Here is a 19,097-nt window from a genome sequence, read left to right on the forward strand (position 1 = left end):
TTAGTTGCTAATGATGATGTGATGTGAACAAGAATCTCAGTGGTAAGGGAACGGGCCTGTATTACTTCATATGGATCCCGTTTTTAGCAGGCACAGAAAAAAGGAAAGGTGCAGAAAATGGGAACCAAAATTATAAACACTACGATATCATCCCTCTGGAGGAAAAAGCTAAAGAAGTTGAAGAATTTTAGTAAAAGGACAGTGTATGGACAAGGTGCAGCCAGAGAAATGGCTACAAAATTATGAACTCATAGTTAAGAAGATCCAATTCACAGCAACTTCAAGTAAGAGAGCAACTGTAATTGTCCCCACAACACAACTCCAGAATTCACTAGCATGAGGTGGGGTGGGGGCTACCAGCTTAGGTGTCTTTTAAAAGGCTGACACGTGTCCGCAGAGGGCATTTTTTTCAGCAGCCATAAGCTGCTCGATGGAATCACCATTTCCACAGGCGGCAGAACTCTGCTGTGTGTACGTACGGGATGCTGGGAGCAAATGGCACAAGGACAAGCAATCCCCATCTTGCCCTTCTTGCAAGCTTCCAAATCACACGCTGAAACAAACTGGCTTGCTGTACTGGGAAGATTCTTGAGGGTCTTCTATCAGATCAATCACATTTTTGAACTGCACTAAGCACTAAGCACACAAATATAATGTTGACGTCTACATTTTAATTGTCGACAGAACAGGGAATCTGCGGGGGAGGGGACAGGAAGTTGCTGAAGTAAACAAGGACATGAACAGAGTCACCCACAGGTGGTGCTCTCTGAGTTGCTGAATTTCTGTGCACACACGGCTTGCACGGAGGATTAAGTCCTACCAGGTTAAATGGGCCCTTTTTCAACCAGGTATACATCCAATGGACACACCTTGCAGCCAAATGAATTTCTATATATTTTCCAGAAAAAGGAAGCAAGTGCTCTTCCATCTCTCAACATCTCATTCTGCATATTAGAACAGCAATCCACTCTATAAGTGGTTGCTTGAGATATGGAAAGGCTGGTACACATTCCAAGTCTTAAGGATAGGACACATTACAAAATGGTCAATGAGAAATGAAAACACACTAGCAATCTTGAAAGAAAGAGAAAGCTAACCCCAAGCCTTCTGCTTTGGCCTGACTGGTGCTCGAACCACAAGCAGAATGATTTGATATAATCTGGCAATATATTAAGTAAAATGAAGGACTAGAATATCTGTGGCGCTAAGAAACAGAATTTGGACACATTCTGAATTTTGAGTTTTACAGCTAAATTTGTTTCACTAAAGCTTGTACTGTTTGTCTGTCACAGAAGAACTCCCTGTTTACCACCAAGCCAAGGTCTACAAGTTAAATCCATATTCCGGTCACAGGAACAGTTATTCTAATTGCTGAGAACAGCTGATGTGCATTATTGCAGCTTAACAACACTAAAGAAACAGTAATTTGTGCCTCAACAGAAAAGCAGGATATAAACATCAACAGCAGCAAAATTTGCTGTATTTTTTGATGGTGTTGGGATTTATAATATCAAGTTTTAAACATCTGGAATGCAGTTGCAATCAATGTTTTTCCCCACCAATTATGCTTTTGATGCCATACCATTTGACACAGAATTTTGGGAAATGCTTTTGAAATCAGAGGCATCTTCGGCCCGCAAGAGGAGTGGCAATGTAGGACTCGGAAGACAATCTAGTCCAGTTCCCCCAGCCTAGTGGTCTAGAAGGAAGGCAGCCAGGAACCATTGCTTCCTAAATGCACTGTGCAAAACAGAGAAATCCACACGCAAGCACCACATGCAATGAACCCATGGAGATGGTGTGGGAAGAAGTATGGCAGACCGTCTGTGCATCTGTATCTAGAAAACAAGGATCTCACCGCAAGAAGCCGAGGTACAAACAGGCGATGCCCCATCCCCAGAAGTTCCAGCACTCGGCAGGCGTACTCATTCACAAGTTTGCTCCTCTCATCATGCATATCCTGGGACTTCCTGATGGGTGGCGTAAGCTTGGGAGCTGGGGCTGGGCAGGGCACCCCTTCTTCCATCAGCAAAAAGCAGCAAGTATCCAAGAGAAGCAAGAGAAGCGCTGCCCCTTAAGCCACAGTTCTGCACTATGGTATTAGGGGAGCCGGCTTAAGGTCTCCGAAATACCAGTGCCTTTGCTGTCTAGGCTGGGGACTGTCAGGGATGGTCTCAAAAACCGGCAAGCATCTTTGCTAGGAAGCACAGAAGACGCTGGTATTCCAAATCAGACTGCAACAGCAAACCAAACACATGGATCTACAAATGCCCAAAAACAGCGAAGATGGCAGAGGATGATGCAGAGAAAAGGCTGCAATGGCCCAGCCAGACTATGACTCTAGAGAAGAGCAGACGGCAGCAGCAAGACGAACAAGAAGCCCGGGCCAGTTGTAAAGCTGCAAAGAAAAAAGGGATGAGCTCATTGCAATCCCTGATTCGTGACAAGCGTGGCTATGCTGCTGCTACCGCCTCTCGCTGTGAATCAGTAATGAAGCAGTGGAAAGGGAGGGGGAGGGGGAGGCGGAGGTGGGCGCATGAGCGTGCAGAGGGTGTCTCGGAGGAGAATGCTGTAACAGGAAGCCAATAGTGAGCTCTTCGACAGATGAGCTCCCCCTCAAAATCTACCTTCCATCTACATCACTCTGACAGCGATCCAAGCCCTCAGACCCTGGAGAGCCTCCATGTCTCCTGCTCAGTGGAAGCCAGACTGACAGCCAACCAAAATACTGGACTCAATTTCAAATCAAGATTCAATCCTGCCCAGGCATGCGGAAGTGGGGGGGGGGAGGGGAGACCCATCAGTCCCACCCAGATTGCTGCATGGAAGCAAGGCAGATGCAAGAATGGAACAGCTGAGTGCTAATGAGCCAGAATAAGCTGAAACAACATGGCCTCTGTTTGCACTGGCGATGCAGCTCTCAACTCACTCTCCAAGGCAGAAAGCTTCAATGAATGTGGGATCCGTGACTGAAAATGGGCAGTCTTGGTTGAAACAGCAATACTAATTGAGACATGTAATGCAGCAAACCACTGAGGCACCTGATACCAAAGAAAAGCTACACAGGAGATGGAGATGGATATTATTCTATTCTATGATTCTGTGGTTATTCACACATACATGTGTTCCATCTTACTACGTTTTTCTGAAATTGTTCAATGTTCTAAATGTGAAAAACTAGGCACTCTGAAAAATCATAATGTGTTGATCTGTCCTTCATTGGTTCAGCACAATCCGAGCTCTTTTTTGGTTTATTTCCCTCTATTCAGCCCACTGTTTACAAACACGCAGTATTTGTAGTCATTAAGGATGTGCATCAAAGTCAGGCAAAGTCTGAAAGCTAATGGACATGGGATGGGGTGGGGGCGGGGGGTTCAGCCCTGTTCTGTTAGGCTCCCAACTGAAGCGGGCCTCCCTTCAGAGCCAAGAGAACCAAAGCTATCGCTCTCGACTGACTTGCATTCTGGATACAATACACACAGATTTTCTGTATCCAAGGAGCATCCTTTGTGTTTCTTTCTATAAACTTTGCAGTGGGAGGGGTGGGAGAAAGTGTGACTGAATGTCTGACATGTCCACCTTCTAATTCTGGAGTACCATTTGCCACAGGCTCCCATCTCAGTTATTTGGGGAAAGCAAGGATGGGCCCTAAGATGGGCTGTCCTTCCAGTCCTGGAAGCATGGTGATTCCCCAGCTCCTACACCCCTCTGGTATGTATCATTTTTCTACAAATTGGCCAAAAACTCACAGGACAGAAGGCAACGGCACACCTGCATGGATTGCAGCATCACACACCTGTGGCAGGTGTTCGTAAGCCGAGTATCCCTCTCCTACATAAAAACTGTGCTAGATGGCGACTTGAGCATACACTGACAATGCAAGCAGGGCTCTGAAGAAATCGCATCAGACACGGGGGAGGAAAGTCGAGAACTTTGGGACCCAGATGGTATTCCCTTCCATCCTTCCAGTTCCTCTGGACAAAGAAAGAAAAGTATTCCAGGTGAATGGCTGACTACGAAGGCGGTGAGAGATTTGGATTCTGGGACTTGCAGTTCCTGGAAGATGGACTGCCGGCAAGGGGTGGGCTCCTGCTTACAAGGACTGGAAAGGATGTGTTTGGCCACAGCATGAAGAAGTTTATCAGAGGGACTTAAAACTGAATCCGAAGGGGAAGTACACCTGGGAGGACCAACAGACAAAGACTTATGGACCGCCACAGAGTAAGCGCAATAATCGTCTCCCAAACAATGCAGGAAGAAAGCTAGATTGTGAGCATATGACGTCTATATACTGATGGCCAAAATATGGAAAACAAACAACATGAACTTGAACTCCTAATAAAGGAGAGCAGACGCAATCTAATTGGTGTAACAAAAACTTGGTGAGATGTCTCCCATGACTGGAATTCAACAGTTGAAGGCTATAACTTTTGAAAAGCAAATTGTCCAGTGTTTCAAGGGGCATAATGTAGTCGTTATGGGGGACTTCAATTTTCCTTCTATCTGTTCAGAGACAAATTCTGCCAAACACGGCCTGTCCAACAAATCCCTAAAATGTGTTGCTGATAATGTCCTCCAACAGAAAGTGGAGGAAGGGACAAGAGGAATGGCTATCCTTGACTTGAGAATAGCCAACAGAGAAGACAGAGAGCAGAAAGCAGCAGTTATGGGAACTCTGGAGAAAAGTGATCGTGCTCAATTCCAACTTTGGCTCAGTCCTCTTCCAGAAAAGGATCTATGACCATCCTGACAAAGGGGAAGAACAAGCTGAAGGAACAGGATGGAAGCTCAAGAGTGACAGGCAAATGGTTAAGGATCATCTAATTAGGACTGAGTTCAGTTCTCCAGTTCTCCTGATGAACTCCAGCCTAGAGTCATAAAGGAGCTGATGGAAGAACTCTCAGAACCACTGTCGATGATCTTCGAGAAATCATGGATGACAGGGAAGTGCCGGATGACTGCGGAAAGGCTTATCTTCAAGAAAGATCCCCATCTTCAGGAAAGGGAAAAAGGAAGAACCTGGGAACAATAGACCAGTCAGTCTGACATCAATCCCTGGGAAAATTCTGGAGCAGATTATAGAACAGTCAGTCTGCAAAGACCTTGTAAACAGTGCAGTGATTACTAGAAGCCAACATAGATTTGTCAAGAACCAATTCTGCCAGACTACCCTGATTTTGATTTTTGGTTGGGTAACCTCCCTGGTACCCTCTCTCCATGATGGATAAGACCCAGGAGTCACTTCCCATGCAGGAAAGAAGAGAGAGAGATGCCCATCAACATTTGTGGGGGGGGGGAAGGGCCAGCTGGTGAGGGCTGTCCCCCTCTGGGCATTTTTGTGCTTGCTTGAAGCAGACAGCAGTGTCGTCTCTTCTGGCCTGGGGGGCTGCCTGTGACCTGGACGCACACTCTGCATAGGCCTTGTGCTGGTGTGGAGGCTGGGGAGCCCTCAACCATTTATGACGCCTGGTGGACAATTGCTGGAAGCCCATCCTCCTCACCATCCTCCTGGCCTTCTGCAGGGAATCTGTGCGCGCTCTGAAGAGCCCTCCTCATCGAAAGGGAGGTCCTCAGAGCAGGAGCAGCTTTCCTCCGACAGCACTGCGGAACGTAGCCATGCGTGCCTCCCGATGGCCGCAGCACCTTTCATCACCTTGAGATCAGTCAACATGGTGCTACTGAAGCAGTCTGCTGACGAGCCAGCGTCATGGTTTCTGACCAGAACGCCCAAGCCAGGGAGGGTGGTCAGACATGGCCCCAATCTTGCCTAATGGGAGCAGCTAATAGCAGGCCATGGTGGCCTTGCAGCTGGAGACTCAGGCTGGGCCTGAGGCCACAGAGACCCACCTCACCATACTGTCCAGGCACTGGCCCTCCTGGTCTACTGGCACCAAGTGTTGCTGTTGCAATTGGCCCTGTACAGACTCAACAAGGACTGATTTGGGCTGTGAGTGCTGGAAGAGGAACAGGGTCTCTCTTTCCAGGATCCAGTACATGCTCTTGAACTGCTTTGTGGTGGCACGCATGGCTGTAGGGGCCTTCCACATCTGCCCGATTATCTGCAGTAGCTTGGGCAGGAAAAGTATCGCCACTGGTGCCAAGTTCTCCATGTACATGGAGTCAGAGACAAGGTGAGTGACTCTGTCTTCCAGGCTGCTGTGCCTCAAGACCAAGGATCTTTACCGTTCACAGGGTCTGCTCAGAGAATCTGCCCTGCACATCTCCTCCAATAGAGAAGCTGGGTCCTGTGTGGTGATGGTTGCATCAGGTGAGGAGGTGGATGGTACCAAAGATGCAGCTGAGTCCAAGTTGCACACGTTGTTCCTGGGATCTGACAATGGAGCGGGCATCCTATGTCTTTCTGTCCTCATGCATTCTTCTGGTTCCTGACGTCAGCCTGTACCAGGATTATGATTTGGATTTTCCATTACACCCTGCTTTTTGGAGTCTGCCTTCCATGAAGTTCAATCGCCCTGCTCCTGGTGCCTCTGCTGTTCTTTTCTCGTCTCTAGCCACCCATGTCTTGGCCGCAGACCCTGACAGACATCCTCTCAAGACCGAAAACTGTGGTCTTCCCTGCAGGATGCCCTGCAGCCCCTTCAGGATCAAGGGCGGGGGGCTGGTGATGGGACTGGGCCTTCAGGGCCAATGGTGGAGAAGGGCCAATGGTTTCAGGGCCAATGGTTTCCCTCTCAGGGTCGAATACTTTCTGGGTACCAAGTGGTCTCTTGGGCCTGAGCACTCCCTCAGGACAGTACTGGACAGTCCTCAGTGTGAGTGGTCGATGGCGGCTTTCTCTCAGTACCGAATGGTCTCAGGATCAAACAGCCTTGGTGTCAATGGAAGACAGAGGATCACTCTCCGTACCGAATGCTCTCTTGGTACCAAATGGCTTTCTCATGATCACATCACTGCAGCTTCTCCCCGATTTTGCTCCTGGCCTCTGCCCCAGACTTCCAGGAGCCGCACTGGCAACAGGGCACACCACTCTCCAAATCCTTGGGCTCTTGTGCACCATTCCCCACGGGCATGCTCACCTTAAGGAACGCTTTGGCAAAAGCAATGACGATGACAAAGAAGAAGAAGAAGAAAGCAGGGGAGGCTGGCAGATCCTGTGACACTGCACACAAAGTGGCCTCAGACTCATCAGCCACCCATGACCCGCAGAACGATCCCCGGCCTTTCAATCTCCCCAGTCATTCTACAGGAACTACCTTCCCATTCAAGTGGCCAGACTTCTTTTCTTTCATACAGTGCATGCGTCAGTGTGCTTTGTCCCTGCTGAGCTGGGATGAATAAGAGCCGCCTCTGGGGCAGGACAACTTTTGTAATCTGGAAGACGGCCAGTTCTGTTGCCCCTCTTCTGCCGAGGTACCGATGAGCTACGGACACAAACCTGTGTGGTGAGCAAGAGCATTTGACAGGCTCAGCTGCTAGACTGCAGCAGTAGCAACAAGCGGGGTCATTCCCAAAGCACTTACCTTCAGAAGAGCCAGCGCTACATTAAATATTACATTCAGGCCCTAGAGAGAGAGAGAGAGAGAGACAGAAAGGGCATCAGTCCCGTGCATTAAGTACTTATTTGCACAGCTGTTATTGCTACGACCACCGTGCCGCGTGCTGGGGCCCAGGGTGCTTGAGCAGCCGCGGGAGGGTGGGTGGCTCCTGGGTCAGTGGGGCTCCCTCCCCACTGCAGCTGTTATTCCAGGCTTTTAGGGGAGCTACCTACGGTGCTCAACGCCACCATGAACCACCACAGGCAGATTCCCACAAAGCTCAGAATAAAAGCTGCAATGGATAAGGTGCCCCACTGGCATATGAGTCCCCAGCGCCCCTGGGAACAGCAAACAAAGCAGCAAAGCTGTTTCTCGATTTTGCCACACCAGACTGCAGGTGGGGGGAACTCCCTTGCCTGAATGCTTCCCTCTGTCAAACACACACCTGCATGCAAAATTAACATGATAAAAAAAAACACTAGATGAAAGCATTCTTCTTCTTGACATCTGTATTTCTTTGTCCAGAGCAGGATTATTGCTTTTTCTATAAAGAAGATTTCAACTGTATGTTCCCCACCTGCACTCCGAGGAGACACAGTTCAGGGACAGTTTATCACCGCATCTAGATAGAGAGTAACTAGGAAGTAAGGTCAGGCCTTTAATATTAAAAGGTACACACAAACACCCATGAAAATCAGTGTTAGTTCTCTCAAACTGAAAAGAGTATCAAGTCAGAGCTACAGCATCAGGCGTACAGGGAAAGATGATTATGGTCTAGCCTTATTTCTAAAAACCAGCAGGACAGAAGAGAAACAGTTTGCCTTACTAGCAAAGACCTTTAAAAAATGGCTGCTTCATCTACCACCACAGCAATTATACCTGTCCAAAAAGTTTCTTCTGCGGCAGCTGCCAGCCACTTTTTCTCCTATGCTTGTTGCTTCCCTTTGCTGGCTGTCAGATATACGCATGGGTTACCGAGGAGCAGTTATGGGGTCAGTAAAGACACACACATTTCAAGGAAGAGAAATGTAGGTAGATTGGTAAAGATCTTAAAATCTCAAGGCAGAGAAGGAAGTAAGATAAATATACACAAATGTCAAGGTAAAGATATGCACATTTCAAGACGGACCAGTGAGTGGCATTATAGAAATATATACACACTTCGTGGAAGGATAGTAAGATGGAGGTTAAATTATGCAGATTTCATAGCAGTGGACTTCCAAAAGTGTGCACTTCTACAAAACCAAAAAATCAATCAATAAGTAGTTTGAAGGGTATATGGGACACTCTCCAGTGTCTTCTCAATGCTTCAAAGCAGAGGATACAAAAAAGGAAGAGGCAATGGCACCGGAAAGTTTGAAAGGAGCTGCATGAGTTTTCAGCACTCTTGTCCGGTGATTTTCTAAGCTGCTCCTGACAGTCCATGATGAAATCTGTCTTGTAGGTTTGGACATAGGGACAAGCCACCCTGAACAACCCAACAACAAGCCATGGGATTTCCAGGTGGCTTATTCATGGAAAACAATGGGGGGGGGGGGACCCAGCTTTGGATTTGGACATAACTACCCTAAAAACACCCAGGCTGATCTTCTCGTGTCTTATGGACCTAGTCAGTGACTGCATTCAGTCAGTCTGGCACAATTAAGTATGGTAATGCTGTGATAATTTAAATTCACACACCATAGATAGAGTAGTTGCCAAAGAAATCATCTGTAATGATTACGCCCATAGGGAAATAGCATTTCATCCACTAGAGGTCAGGATTGTAACAGTAATTAAACCAAATACCAAACCCAATAGGCCGCTCTAACACATTGTAAAAATAATGTACCATCGGGTGTTAAATATAAGGTAAGCAGAGATTATACCTCACCGAACGGTAGTCTGGTGCTCAGTGATATCCCTGTGGACTCACACACACCCTCCTCCTCTCTTGTGTTAGAAAGTTCCTGGATTTTATCCCTCATACTTTGCTATAACAACTGAATTGGCAGAATAAATAAGCTAACCTCAAGCAGTGTCTTAGCAGTATTTAGCTGGGCTGAGCAGAAACTTGTAGTATGCCCCTATCCTTGTCTCCGCAAGAAAAATCCTGGGTTGTTTTATTTATTTATATTTCTGTTTGTTCAAAAATGCATAACCAGCCTTTTCAGGACACACTGGCCTCACTAGGTCGCTTACACGTGCATTACATTTAATGCACATAAAAACTGTGATTTAAAAACCATTAGAAGCATTCCTTATTGCACTTACTATAAGGAGAAGCGAACGGGTGATCAGAGAAGATCTCTTATTTATTCAAGACTCTGTGGTTCATTCATTCATGTTTCTATTTGACAGCTCCAGGGTGATAGGCTATCTGAGCAGGTTCCCAAAACTATTTCTTTAGGATTTTCTAGTTTAGTTTAAATACATGGGGAATTATTAGTGATGTAGGTGAGAGGAGAGTAGGACCCTTTCCACGCCCACCCCCAAACATTGCTACTCCCATCTCAACATCCGAGGATGGGGAACTTTACATCTCCCCTTCCTGTGTGCTGACATCATATTCTGCCTCTCCACGCAGCACCAGCTAGCAGAGCTGTGAAGAAGTGCACGAGTGAACAGCCAGGACGGCATGCGAGGATGGCTTGTCTGCTACGCATTAAAGCTGTGCTCTTGCGAGGCCACTAAAGAGCCGTTTAGCCATGGCACAATTCCGCGAGCGAGAGTGGCATGTGGGGAGAGCCATCCTCACACACTGGCCCCGTTCACAGATAACAAGCAGCTCACCATGGGTAAATCTTCTCATGAGCCCCCACTGCAGTAGCAGCCAATGTGAATACTCAGGACGGGGTGTAGCAAACTTGTTATGTGCAAACTAAGAAAAGGTGAGAAGTTAACAGCAACAGTAAAACAGCACATGGGTTCTGGGTAGCCTGTCAATTACCTCGACAAGCCACACTCATGATGGATGTTAATGCAATTTTGGATGGAAGAGGGTATTCCCCAAAGAGCTGAAAAATGAAGGAACAAATACTATACGGCCATGGTCCTGGCAGAGGAGCGTACTAAGGGAGATTTTTTTTTTACATATTTCTCTTCTGTATTTTGTGCTGTTTCCTTTTATTATAGAATTTTTGTATTTATATTTGTACTCTTAAAAATAAAATTTAAAAAGCCACACTCAAGAGGTTTGCACGTAACATGACACTACAGCAGCAGGCACTTGGACTGCCACAACTGCACCCATGGATGCTGCAATCCACCATGGCTATCACACCTTGACAGGCAGTGGTCACTGTGCAAACCAAGTCACTGCCTTCCTGATTTAAACTTTGCCTTTGGTCAGCCTGCCAAACATCTGTTTGAGGTGCAACTTAAATGGGGAAGGGACTGTGTGTGCGTGCGTGTGTGTGTGTGGGGGGGTGAGTCTCCTGATAAGTTGTCCTGCTGTGCTCTTCAGCACAGAATCATGGCAAAATTTAGTGGCAGGACAGGGAAACTGGCAGCAGTTTGGCCATCTGTGACCAGGTAAAATGAAGCACACTGTTTCCTATATGTGCTTTACACAGAAAGCATTTCTTCTTGCAAAACACCTAATGAAATTCACTCAACGGCTATACATTTTTTAACACAAACACATCCTCTTTACTTAGGAAGTCTCCTTAGATCAACAAAGCTCTTGAGCACTGTCCAGTCTTATTCCACCCACATATGAGCAGGCCTTCCCTGGCTAGTTCAAACTGCCCCACTTGGAAAGAATATTTTTGCTCATGTTTATCATTATTGTGGCTTTACTGCCAGGGCGGGGAACAGCATGAAGGGTTACCAGGATAACTCGGTCTTCCTTGGGCACTGAGCATCGCAAACAAGAAAGAGGCACTGCTGAGTCCTGCTTCTCGGCACCTGATTTGTTTGCCAAAACTTTCTGTGAAGAATTCTAACTACCACTCTCAAGTACAGAAGCGCCTCTCACAGCATTACATCGAGGTTCTACTGGTCCCTGGGTGCGCAGGAAATGTTACTCTCTGCACCAAAATGACGTTACAGTAAATGACTGCAAGATGAGGAAACAGGCATCGAGCCTCACCAGGAAGAGAAAGAGAACAAGCCGCAGCTCATTTGCCATTAAGCCGTAACCGAGCTGCTACAGCGCCAGGACAAACAGCCGGCACATCTGCCCTGGAGAGATTCTCAGCTGCTTCCCCTGCCGCGACTGCTCTATCAAGGCTTCTCCAGGCAGGCATTCAGGGTTCCCGTCTCCCCCGGGACAATGAGCTGTCAGGGGCTCAAGCAGAGCCCTTCCTTTCCAACTGGCCCTCAAAATACTGTGGCTCCTGGAGGCCACTAACTAGGCTCCAACCTCGTTGGATTGTTTTGTTCCTCCCACTATACTTATGAAAGGTCTTCTGTGCACCTATTTATCTCTGGGGCTTTACATAGGCACGCAGAAAATCCTGCTCTTCTCTCTCGACAGCTGCGTTTGGGCTCTTGCCAGAATGAGCCATTAAGCACTCGCCACCAGAATCCGCAATTAGGAGGATGAACATGCGGGCTTTGTACCAAAACGTTTTCTACCCATCCCTCATCTTGCCAAGTCCACTGAGCATGCTCAGTGCTGACTGGAATGTCGTGGACTTTTCCCAGCTCATTTGGTGGGTGGGGGATATTTCTGAACACCTCAGAATTCCCCCAAACACTTGGCACTGATGTGGAGACAAAAGGGTCTCCACTTGCAGAATAAGTTCTTATTCCACTTGCAGAATAAGTTCTTATTCCACTTGCAGAATAAGTTCTGCCCTGGAGTTCATCACTAACATTTTTGCTCAAGCAATGAGATATTTTCAGTTGGTCCTAGTAGTCAGTTCAGCATGTATAGTAACTGATCCTGTGCTCTGCAAATTTTTTGAAAAATCTGGCATTACATTTTCAACTACTTTAATTTTCATATGAAGAATGCCATTTAACTCTCAGGTTAAGACATACAGATGGAAGATGTGCTCCTTTGAGCAGAATTACACGCTTGGTTTAGGTGTCTGAAACTCATCTTCCCCAGCCACAAGGTTATGCATCTCGGGGGAGATGAGTGGTTACCCCATGCAGGACAATCAGCTTCTTTACTCCTGCAATACTTCTTCTTTCTAGAGCACCTTAAAGCTAAGCAAAAAGCCAGAGAACTGGGGCACCCCAGCCATCCTTCCTAATCAATCAATCAGTTAATCAATCATATAAACAGGAATGTGACAAGATTTTATACTAATGTATCTATGCAAAAAAGCCAGAAAAATAGGTGGCATTAAAAAGAATGTGTGCAAAAGCATTCCTATAGAATCAAAGAAGTCCTTATGACTGAAGAACAAAGTCCTAGAAAAAAGTAGTCCATTTCATGCAAAGCAACATTATTCGGTCCGAAGGTGGTTTTCTTTTACCTCACAGAGGAGTAAATCCATGATGTGGAAGACCATGCAGAGCGGGAACTTGGCAGTGAAGAGTGTGAGGAACCACTGCGATGCATACATGTGTGCTTCCAGGTTCTGCTCCACGAAATGGTTATACAGATCAGGCAGCTGCTCCTAGGGAAAGAGATAAAATATAAAAATGAACACAGCCTCTGCTTTGTGATGCATTGGTGCCAGATTCCTCTTTATCCAGGCTTCTTACAATACAATATTCAATTTCCAAAAGCCAGCACTTCAATATACATTTTTGATAGATTTTTGCTTACCTTTAATTAATGCTCAGCAAACTGCCACAATTCTTTTGAAGAGAAAAGTGAATTATTTTCCTACTTGAATTCTTCCTCTAGTCTGTCCCTCCTCAATCAATTCAAATTAGCTGCATTCATCGACGCTCTCCTTTTGACTTGAATTTGTTTAGGAATTGAGGAGAATGAGCACAAAGCAAGCCTCCGATGCACCACAGAGACTGCCTGGGAGCACACAGGGTGATCCAGATTCCCACATCCACAGTCAAGGGCTGTGCACAGACAGACCTCAGAGGAGGGAGTCAGAGCGTTGTCCCTTCCCTGCTCCTTGGAGCCAACACAGGAAGAACCACGCTGGCTGCTCTCTGGCACTGGGAAAGCAACTCCGTTGAATGGGAAAGGGGGAATCCGGGTAGGTGGAACGGGAAGGAGACTGAAGAGGCCAGCACTCAAGCTATCCTCAGGCCTCCTTGCCTTCCCCTGTGAAATGTTGGTGCTTGGTGGGCAAAAAAGCCCATCTAGTGAAAGTGCAGAGCGGAGGATGGGAAGGCAGAGACCGCCTCCACTGTGCCTCGTGCCTGCACAGGACGCTTGTAAGCCCACACATCTGAGGGCTTAAGATCCCTGTAACAGGACAGCATGCTTAATCACAAGCTGCATTAAAAAGGGACCTACACAGCAAGATCTGAGTGGTACCACCTGCATTATATTAACAGGCCTCTCTTAATGCATTCTTTTTCATATGCTACTGAGACATCTGTAAGCACCCCATCCATACCAGTGAAACTGAAAGGTAAATCCTTTAGAGAGGCAACGGTTGGTAAATATTCACAAGGCAGTATTTCAGTGTGGAGTATGAAGGCAGTCTTTGACATAAAACAGATGTGGACTGAGGATTTTCCAAGAAAAGTGACGACACCAGGAATAGTTCTTCAGTTAGCAGTCATTTCACACATGATGTGCACATATAATGTGACACAAGAAACACACGTTTATCACCACATATATCTGTTCTTGAGACGTATGTCTGGAATAGGAAAGCTATATTGCCCTTTCTCTTAGCTTACCATGTTAATAAAAGAGAGATAAATTCCTGATCTTGACCCTACCTGCATGAGTTTCTCCAACTGGTAGAATTTGCTACGAAGTTCTTCCAAGTTATTTTTATAGAGGTTCCGTAGGCCATACTCATACATAATCTTCACCAGCACACAAAATGCTTGTTCCTCAGGCATCTGCATGGAGATTATCCAAATGAACGAAATGAGGAAGTCTTTCGCCCTGGAACACCTTCTGCCTCAAAGATTAGTGGCAATGAGTGTGCTAACAACAACAACCCAATTCTGTACTTTAAATGAGCCTGTTGGAAACAGAAATTCACCTTTCCCTTCGCACAGGGCACTTTGTGGGCTACTGCATTATAGCACTTGTGAAGAGGGCGAAGCTTGATCACGTGTGGCTGGCAAAGCAATTTTTTCTAGCTGACAACATGAAGATACATAGCCCTGGAACTCCTGATTCCAAGTTAACATTTAGAAACGATTATTACAAACTGACATGCCTGCCCCCCCCCCCCCCCCCCCGTGTGGGCTGTATTTCTCAAACTAAGCACTAAAACGGAGTCTCGAAGGTAGTTGGCTGTGCATGCAATCAGCCCAAGATATTTTTCTGCCGGAGGCAAAGGACCAGATGCGAGCTGCATCTTGCTTCAAAAAGGGCTGTGGGACAGTATCCTCTCCTAGACGTGAGCCAGCAGGGCACTGTACGGGGGTCAGGGGAGCTTGTGTGACATATTCAGTGGTGGCCTTTGGCAAGGAAACACCCAGGGATTTCAAGAGAAAGGACAGCCGGCAGGCTGCCGCTGCCACACCCCAGCATCCCCATCTGAGGCAACCATCTCAGTCCACCTAACAGCAGGTCCAGCCACACCTGGACCAATCTTGTAAATATGATTATTTGCACAAGCACATTGCAAGTCTGGCTGCTGGGGGAGCACCCCTAAATTTTGGAGAAATGCTTCAATTTGTCAAACAAACCCATCAGGTGAAAGGTTCAGCATGTCGGCCACTGCAACATCAATCACACACAAAGAACTGCATAAAAACAAAATGGCACACTTGCGCACCCCAAACTTTGTAAGAGTTATGCCCGTCCTTGGGTGCCGGAGTTCTAACACAAGACACAGAGGGAGGGGTCTTACATAGAGCTTTGGGATTAGAGGGAATGGCAATGACAGAATTGGCTCTAAGGCCATTCCTGGACTAAGATTTCACATACAGACAAAATGGATTCCCGATAGACATGAACCAAAACAGGAAAACCTGGCTCATTTGACTTCAACAGAGTTCCTTCCCACTTCCAAGATAATAACCAGAAATAGGCCAGGGGATGGGGGGGCATGATTTGCACACTCTTTAGAACAGCAAATGAAATTTGTGCAGAACCACATGACTCTAGAATCACTTGTGCAGAATCAGCCAATTCTACACACTATTACACTAAAAGCACATGCTTTTGGGGTGTTTACTTGTGCAGCTTTCATTAGCATTTTTTAAAAATGCACAGATCACAGTCCACCTTGGAGACAGACAGGCATGTACTGACTTAACTTGTACCATAGTGAGCTGGAGCCAGCATAGAGCCAGCCAAGCCAGATCCAAGGGCCTGAACTGTGAAAATCCACTGGATTCTCACCATCCTATCAGATTCTTCACACAAGGGAAACTTAATATTAGAAATACTTGAGAGCCAAGGAGTAAAAACTTCGGCTCATTAAGCAAAGACACTGGTTTTATAATATACTCACATGAAGTAGAAGCACAGCCACAAGAAAAGAATGACCCTGGCAATAACCAATTTCTTCATCATAAACTGAATATGCCTGGAACAGAAAGGTCAGCTTGATTACAACAGTAAAAATTAAGTGAACAGAGCCTGCTGTGACTTTTTTGCATTTCTCTTGGAGGACAAAATGGACATTGGCTGCACTGGATTGCTCTGGTCAAAGTGTCTGATGTTGCCACCTGCCCAGTTCTGTGGAGCTGGTTTCGATTACTGCAGCCTGATGAAGGGGACAAAGTGCTTGCAACGGTGTGATCTCCATAACTTCTCTCACTCCTTGCCTTTCTTGTCTAATAAAAGCTTGCCAGCGGAGTTATCTAGACAGGTCCAAGAAGTGGTGAATGCATCTTTGGGAGAGGGCATGGCTCCTGCTCCCCCAAAGAGGCAGTAGCGCAACAAAAGGCACTTGAGAGAATTGGGTGGATGCCACTGCAGGCCGTCACAACTGTATTGTATTCAGGCGTTACTTCTGTCAAGCAGTTGTACTGCTGTTATGTATTCAGTCTTACTGATCATTTGTGTTTTAAATGGTCTGTGATCATACAGGAAATAATAAAAATACAACAGTCTTTCTTCTGAAAGTGCTATTAGTTACTCTTTTACACTGGTTATCAATTCTTTCACTATACCATTCCACATGGAAGAGATGTTCTTAGTATCTTGATATTTTATAGCATAGAGAAGAGGTTCATCCTTTACTCATTTCAAGCAACCAGATAAGAAAGGAAATAATTATTTTTAAAGATCATGTGATATAATGCAATCTAAACCATCTGGATCTTTCTTGGAAGAAAAGCTATTTATATATTTCATATATCACACACAGAGTAAAAAATTGGTTTAAAATGACTGAACTCATCTCTAGCCAACAAAGTCATCACAGCTGCTTGTTTTTGTTTTTTCTGACAACCCCTAACATGAATCTAACTGGCGGAAGTACTGACAAGAAAGTAAAAGGTGAATTGGAGTAGTCTTTGAAAAAATGCATGGCTATTAATTCTTACGTGTGAAAGCAAAACAAGATATATGAAGGTGAATATGCATCCCCTCCACACAAAGGCAGAATTGTCCATTCAAGTAGAAAGACAAATGCAATCTCTACTTGGATACAAAATGTTCCTCTGCTAAATAATGGATACCAACTTCTATACTGCTGTTTTCCATGAGGTATGAGCATAATTTTTGTTTCAAAAGCTCCACTGGCAAGACTATACCGTGTAATTTTACCAAGATGTTCAGGGTGGCACAGGGAGACATCTAGAATGGCTTCCGCTTCTCCCATTGAGATAATACCGGGCAGATGAATCATCTGTCAGCAAGCAAGAATTACTCTTAAGGGTAATTCGACAAACTTTGGAGACTGTTCTTATTGGAGATTCTAAATAGAACGTCGGAAGAACCTTTTTTGGTTTGGATCTTTCACAGCAGAACTCATACAGAAGAAGCAGTTTATATGAAAAAAAAAAATCTGGCATCCTCCCAGACCGGTCTATATAGTTTTCAGAGGGCCAGATATGAAGCAGCTCATATTGCAGCAAAAGCAAGAAGATTCTGTAATTCTCTTGAGGCAATGGAGGTGACATGAGGTGGCCGTGGAGCCTCACGCATGGTAGATGAAGACAATGATGGCATCTCAGTTCTCTCAAACATACGAAGCCTGGGTGATTAGGACAACCCTCACAGAAGTCTGAGTTCGAAAGACTGCCATGGTTCATTGTCTTGCTCCAAGTGTGCGTACACAGATAACATGCTTTCTTTTGAAGCTGCCTGTCCATCACAGCCTTCTCTTCATCACAGCAAAGATTTCTTACTCAAATGGAGACTTCGGATGTGCACGCTCAGTGCTGCTAAAACAAGCACTAGCAACTGACGGCCACTTTGATTTTGAAACGACACAGGTTCCGTTCAGACAGTCACGCCAAACCATGCTTTTCTGCTAGACAAGTCCAGAACTCAGACCATGCTTTGGACCTTCCAAGAGCTGAAAACTGCGACCGCGCAGTGGACCAAGGTGGGGGTGCTGGCCTCACCACCCTGCCAGCCCTCCCTCCACCTGGCCTCGTCTTTCCACCAGCCTCCTCGCCCCCTCCTCAGCCTTGCTCCACTGCCTGGCATGGGACTCTGCGGAGATGGCAGACGGCAACTCCTGGGGCCTGCATGGAGGACTGTCTGTGGCAACTGGAGAGCCACTCCCACCTGGAGTGGGACACAGCAGGCTGCATCTCCTGCCCAAGTGGGGGGGGGGGTTCCCTGCTAGCCATGCACCTGCTGGGATCAACGCCAAAGGGGGTAATTCCTTCTGGGCAGGGGCACTGTTCTTATTTATTCATGTATTTGGTTTATATCCCACCTTTCTTCTTACAAAGAACTCACAGCGGCTTACGTCATTCTCCTCCTCCTGCCCTCTATCTTATTCCCACAACAGCAACCCTGTGAGGCAGGCGGGTCTGAAAGTCTGTGACTGGCCCGAAGCCACCCAGCTGGCTCCACGGCCAAGCAGCGAGCAGAACCCGATCGCCTGCATCCCAGTCTCCCATGCTTAACCACTGCACCACACTGGCCCTTAGCTCCGTCTGCTCCTTCCAGAGACAGGGACAGGTGGCTGGCCACTCCGAGAGAGAATGAGGGCCAAGTCGACAGGCAGTCCACGACTGGCCAATGGCTGAAGTCAGAGGCTTCCTTCCTGCAGCAATGTGCCACCTTAACCCAGTCAGAATATGGCCCTAAGGTCATTGCAGACACCAGCAGGGAACAACTGGCATCCCTCACTGGCATCCTAATCCTTCTCAGCTACTCTGCTTGGAACATGTAACTGAAAGCTCAAGAAATAGCTTTGCAGTGCACTGGCTTTGGGGGGGTTTATGGATGACGAAAGCCTATGCAATCCAAAGGCCAAATATTGAGTCATTAGCAACCTGCAGGTTAAGCCCTTGGGCTGAACTAGACACCACATTAAACACACAGTGCACAACTGATCATTACCATTTCCTTCCCTGAACTCACACGGTCTCCTGGTTCATCTCAGGACCACAGTGCATGGCTAAGGGAGCTTCCCAGCCAGCTTCTTTGCTTTC

The 19,097-nt window shown here is 46.6% G+C and overlaps 1 protein-coding gene across 4 annotated transcripts in view; it reads right to left on the reverse strand.

Moving 5' to 3' along the window:
* RABGAP1L (RAB GTPase activating protein 1 like) overlaps window positions 1-19,097 on the reverse strand; it is a 108,499-nt gene that overhangs the window by 39,082 nt on the left and 50,320 nt on the right. For 3 of the 4 annotated variants that reach the window (XM_044439077.1, XM_044439078.1, XM_044439079.1), the window contains exons 13-16: window positions 15,989-16,063; window positions 14,292-14,417; window positions 12,908-13,051; window positions 7,482-7,523 (exon numbers count right to left, since the gene is read on the reverse strand). In XM_044439077.1, the coding sequence (XP_044295012.1) occupies window positions 7,482-7,523; window positions 12,908-13,051; window positions 14,292-14,417; window positions 15,989-16,063 (387 nt within the window). Of the gene's footprint in view, window positions 1-1,858; window positions 2,043-7,481; window positions 7,524-12,907; window positions 13,052-14,291; window positions 14,418-15,988; window positions 16,064-19,097 lie in introns of those variants that run through there. The other variant, XM_044439086.1, reaches the window with a different exon arrangement.

The sequence above is a fragment of the Varanus komodoensis genome, unplaced genomic scaffold (genome assembly GCF_004798865.1).
Source record: "Varanus komodoensis strain SLA01 unplaced genomic scaffold, ASM479886v1 scaffold34_1, whole genome shotgun sequence".
Taxonomy (NCBI): Eukaryota; Metazoa; Chordata; class Lepidosauria; order Squamata; family Varanidae; genus Varanus; species Varanus komodoensis.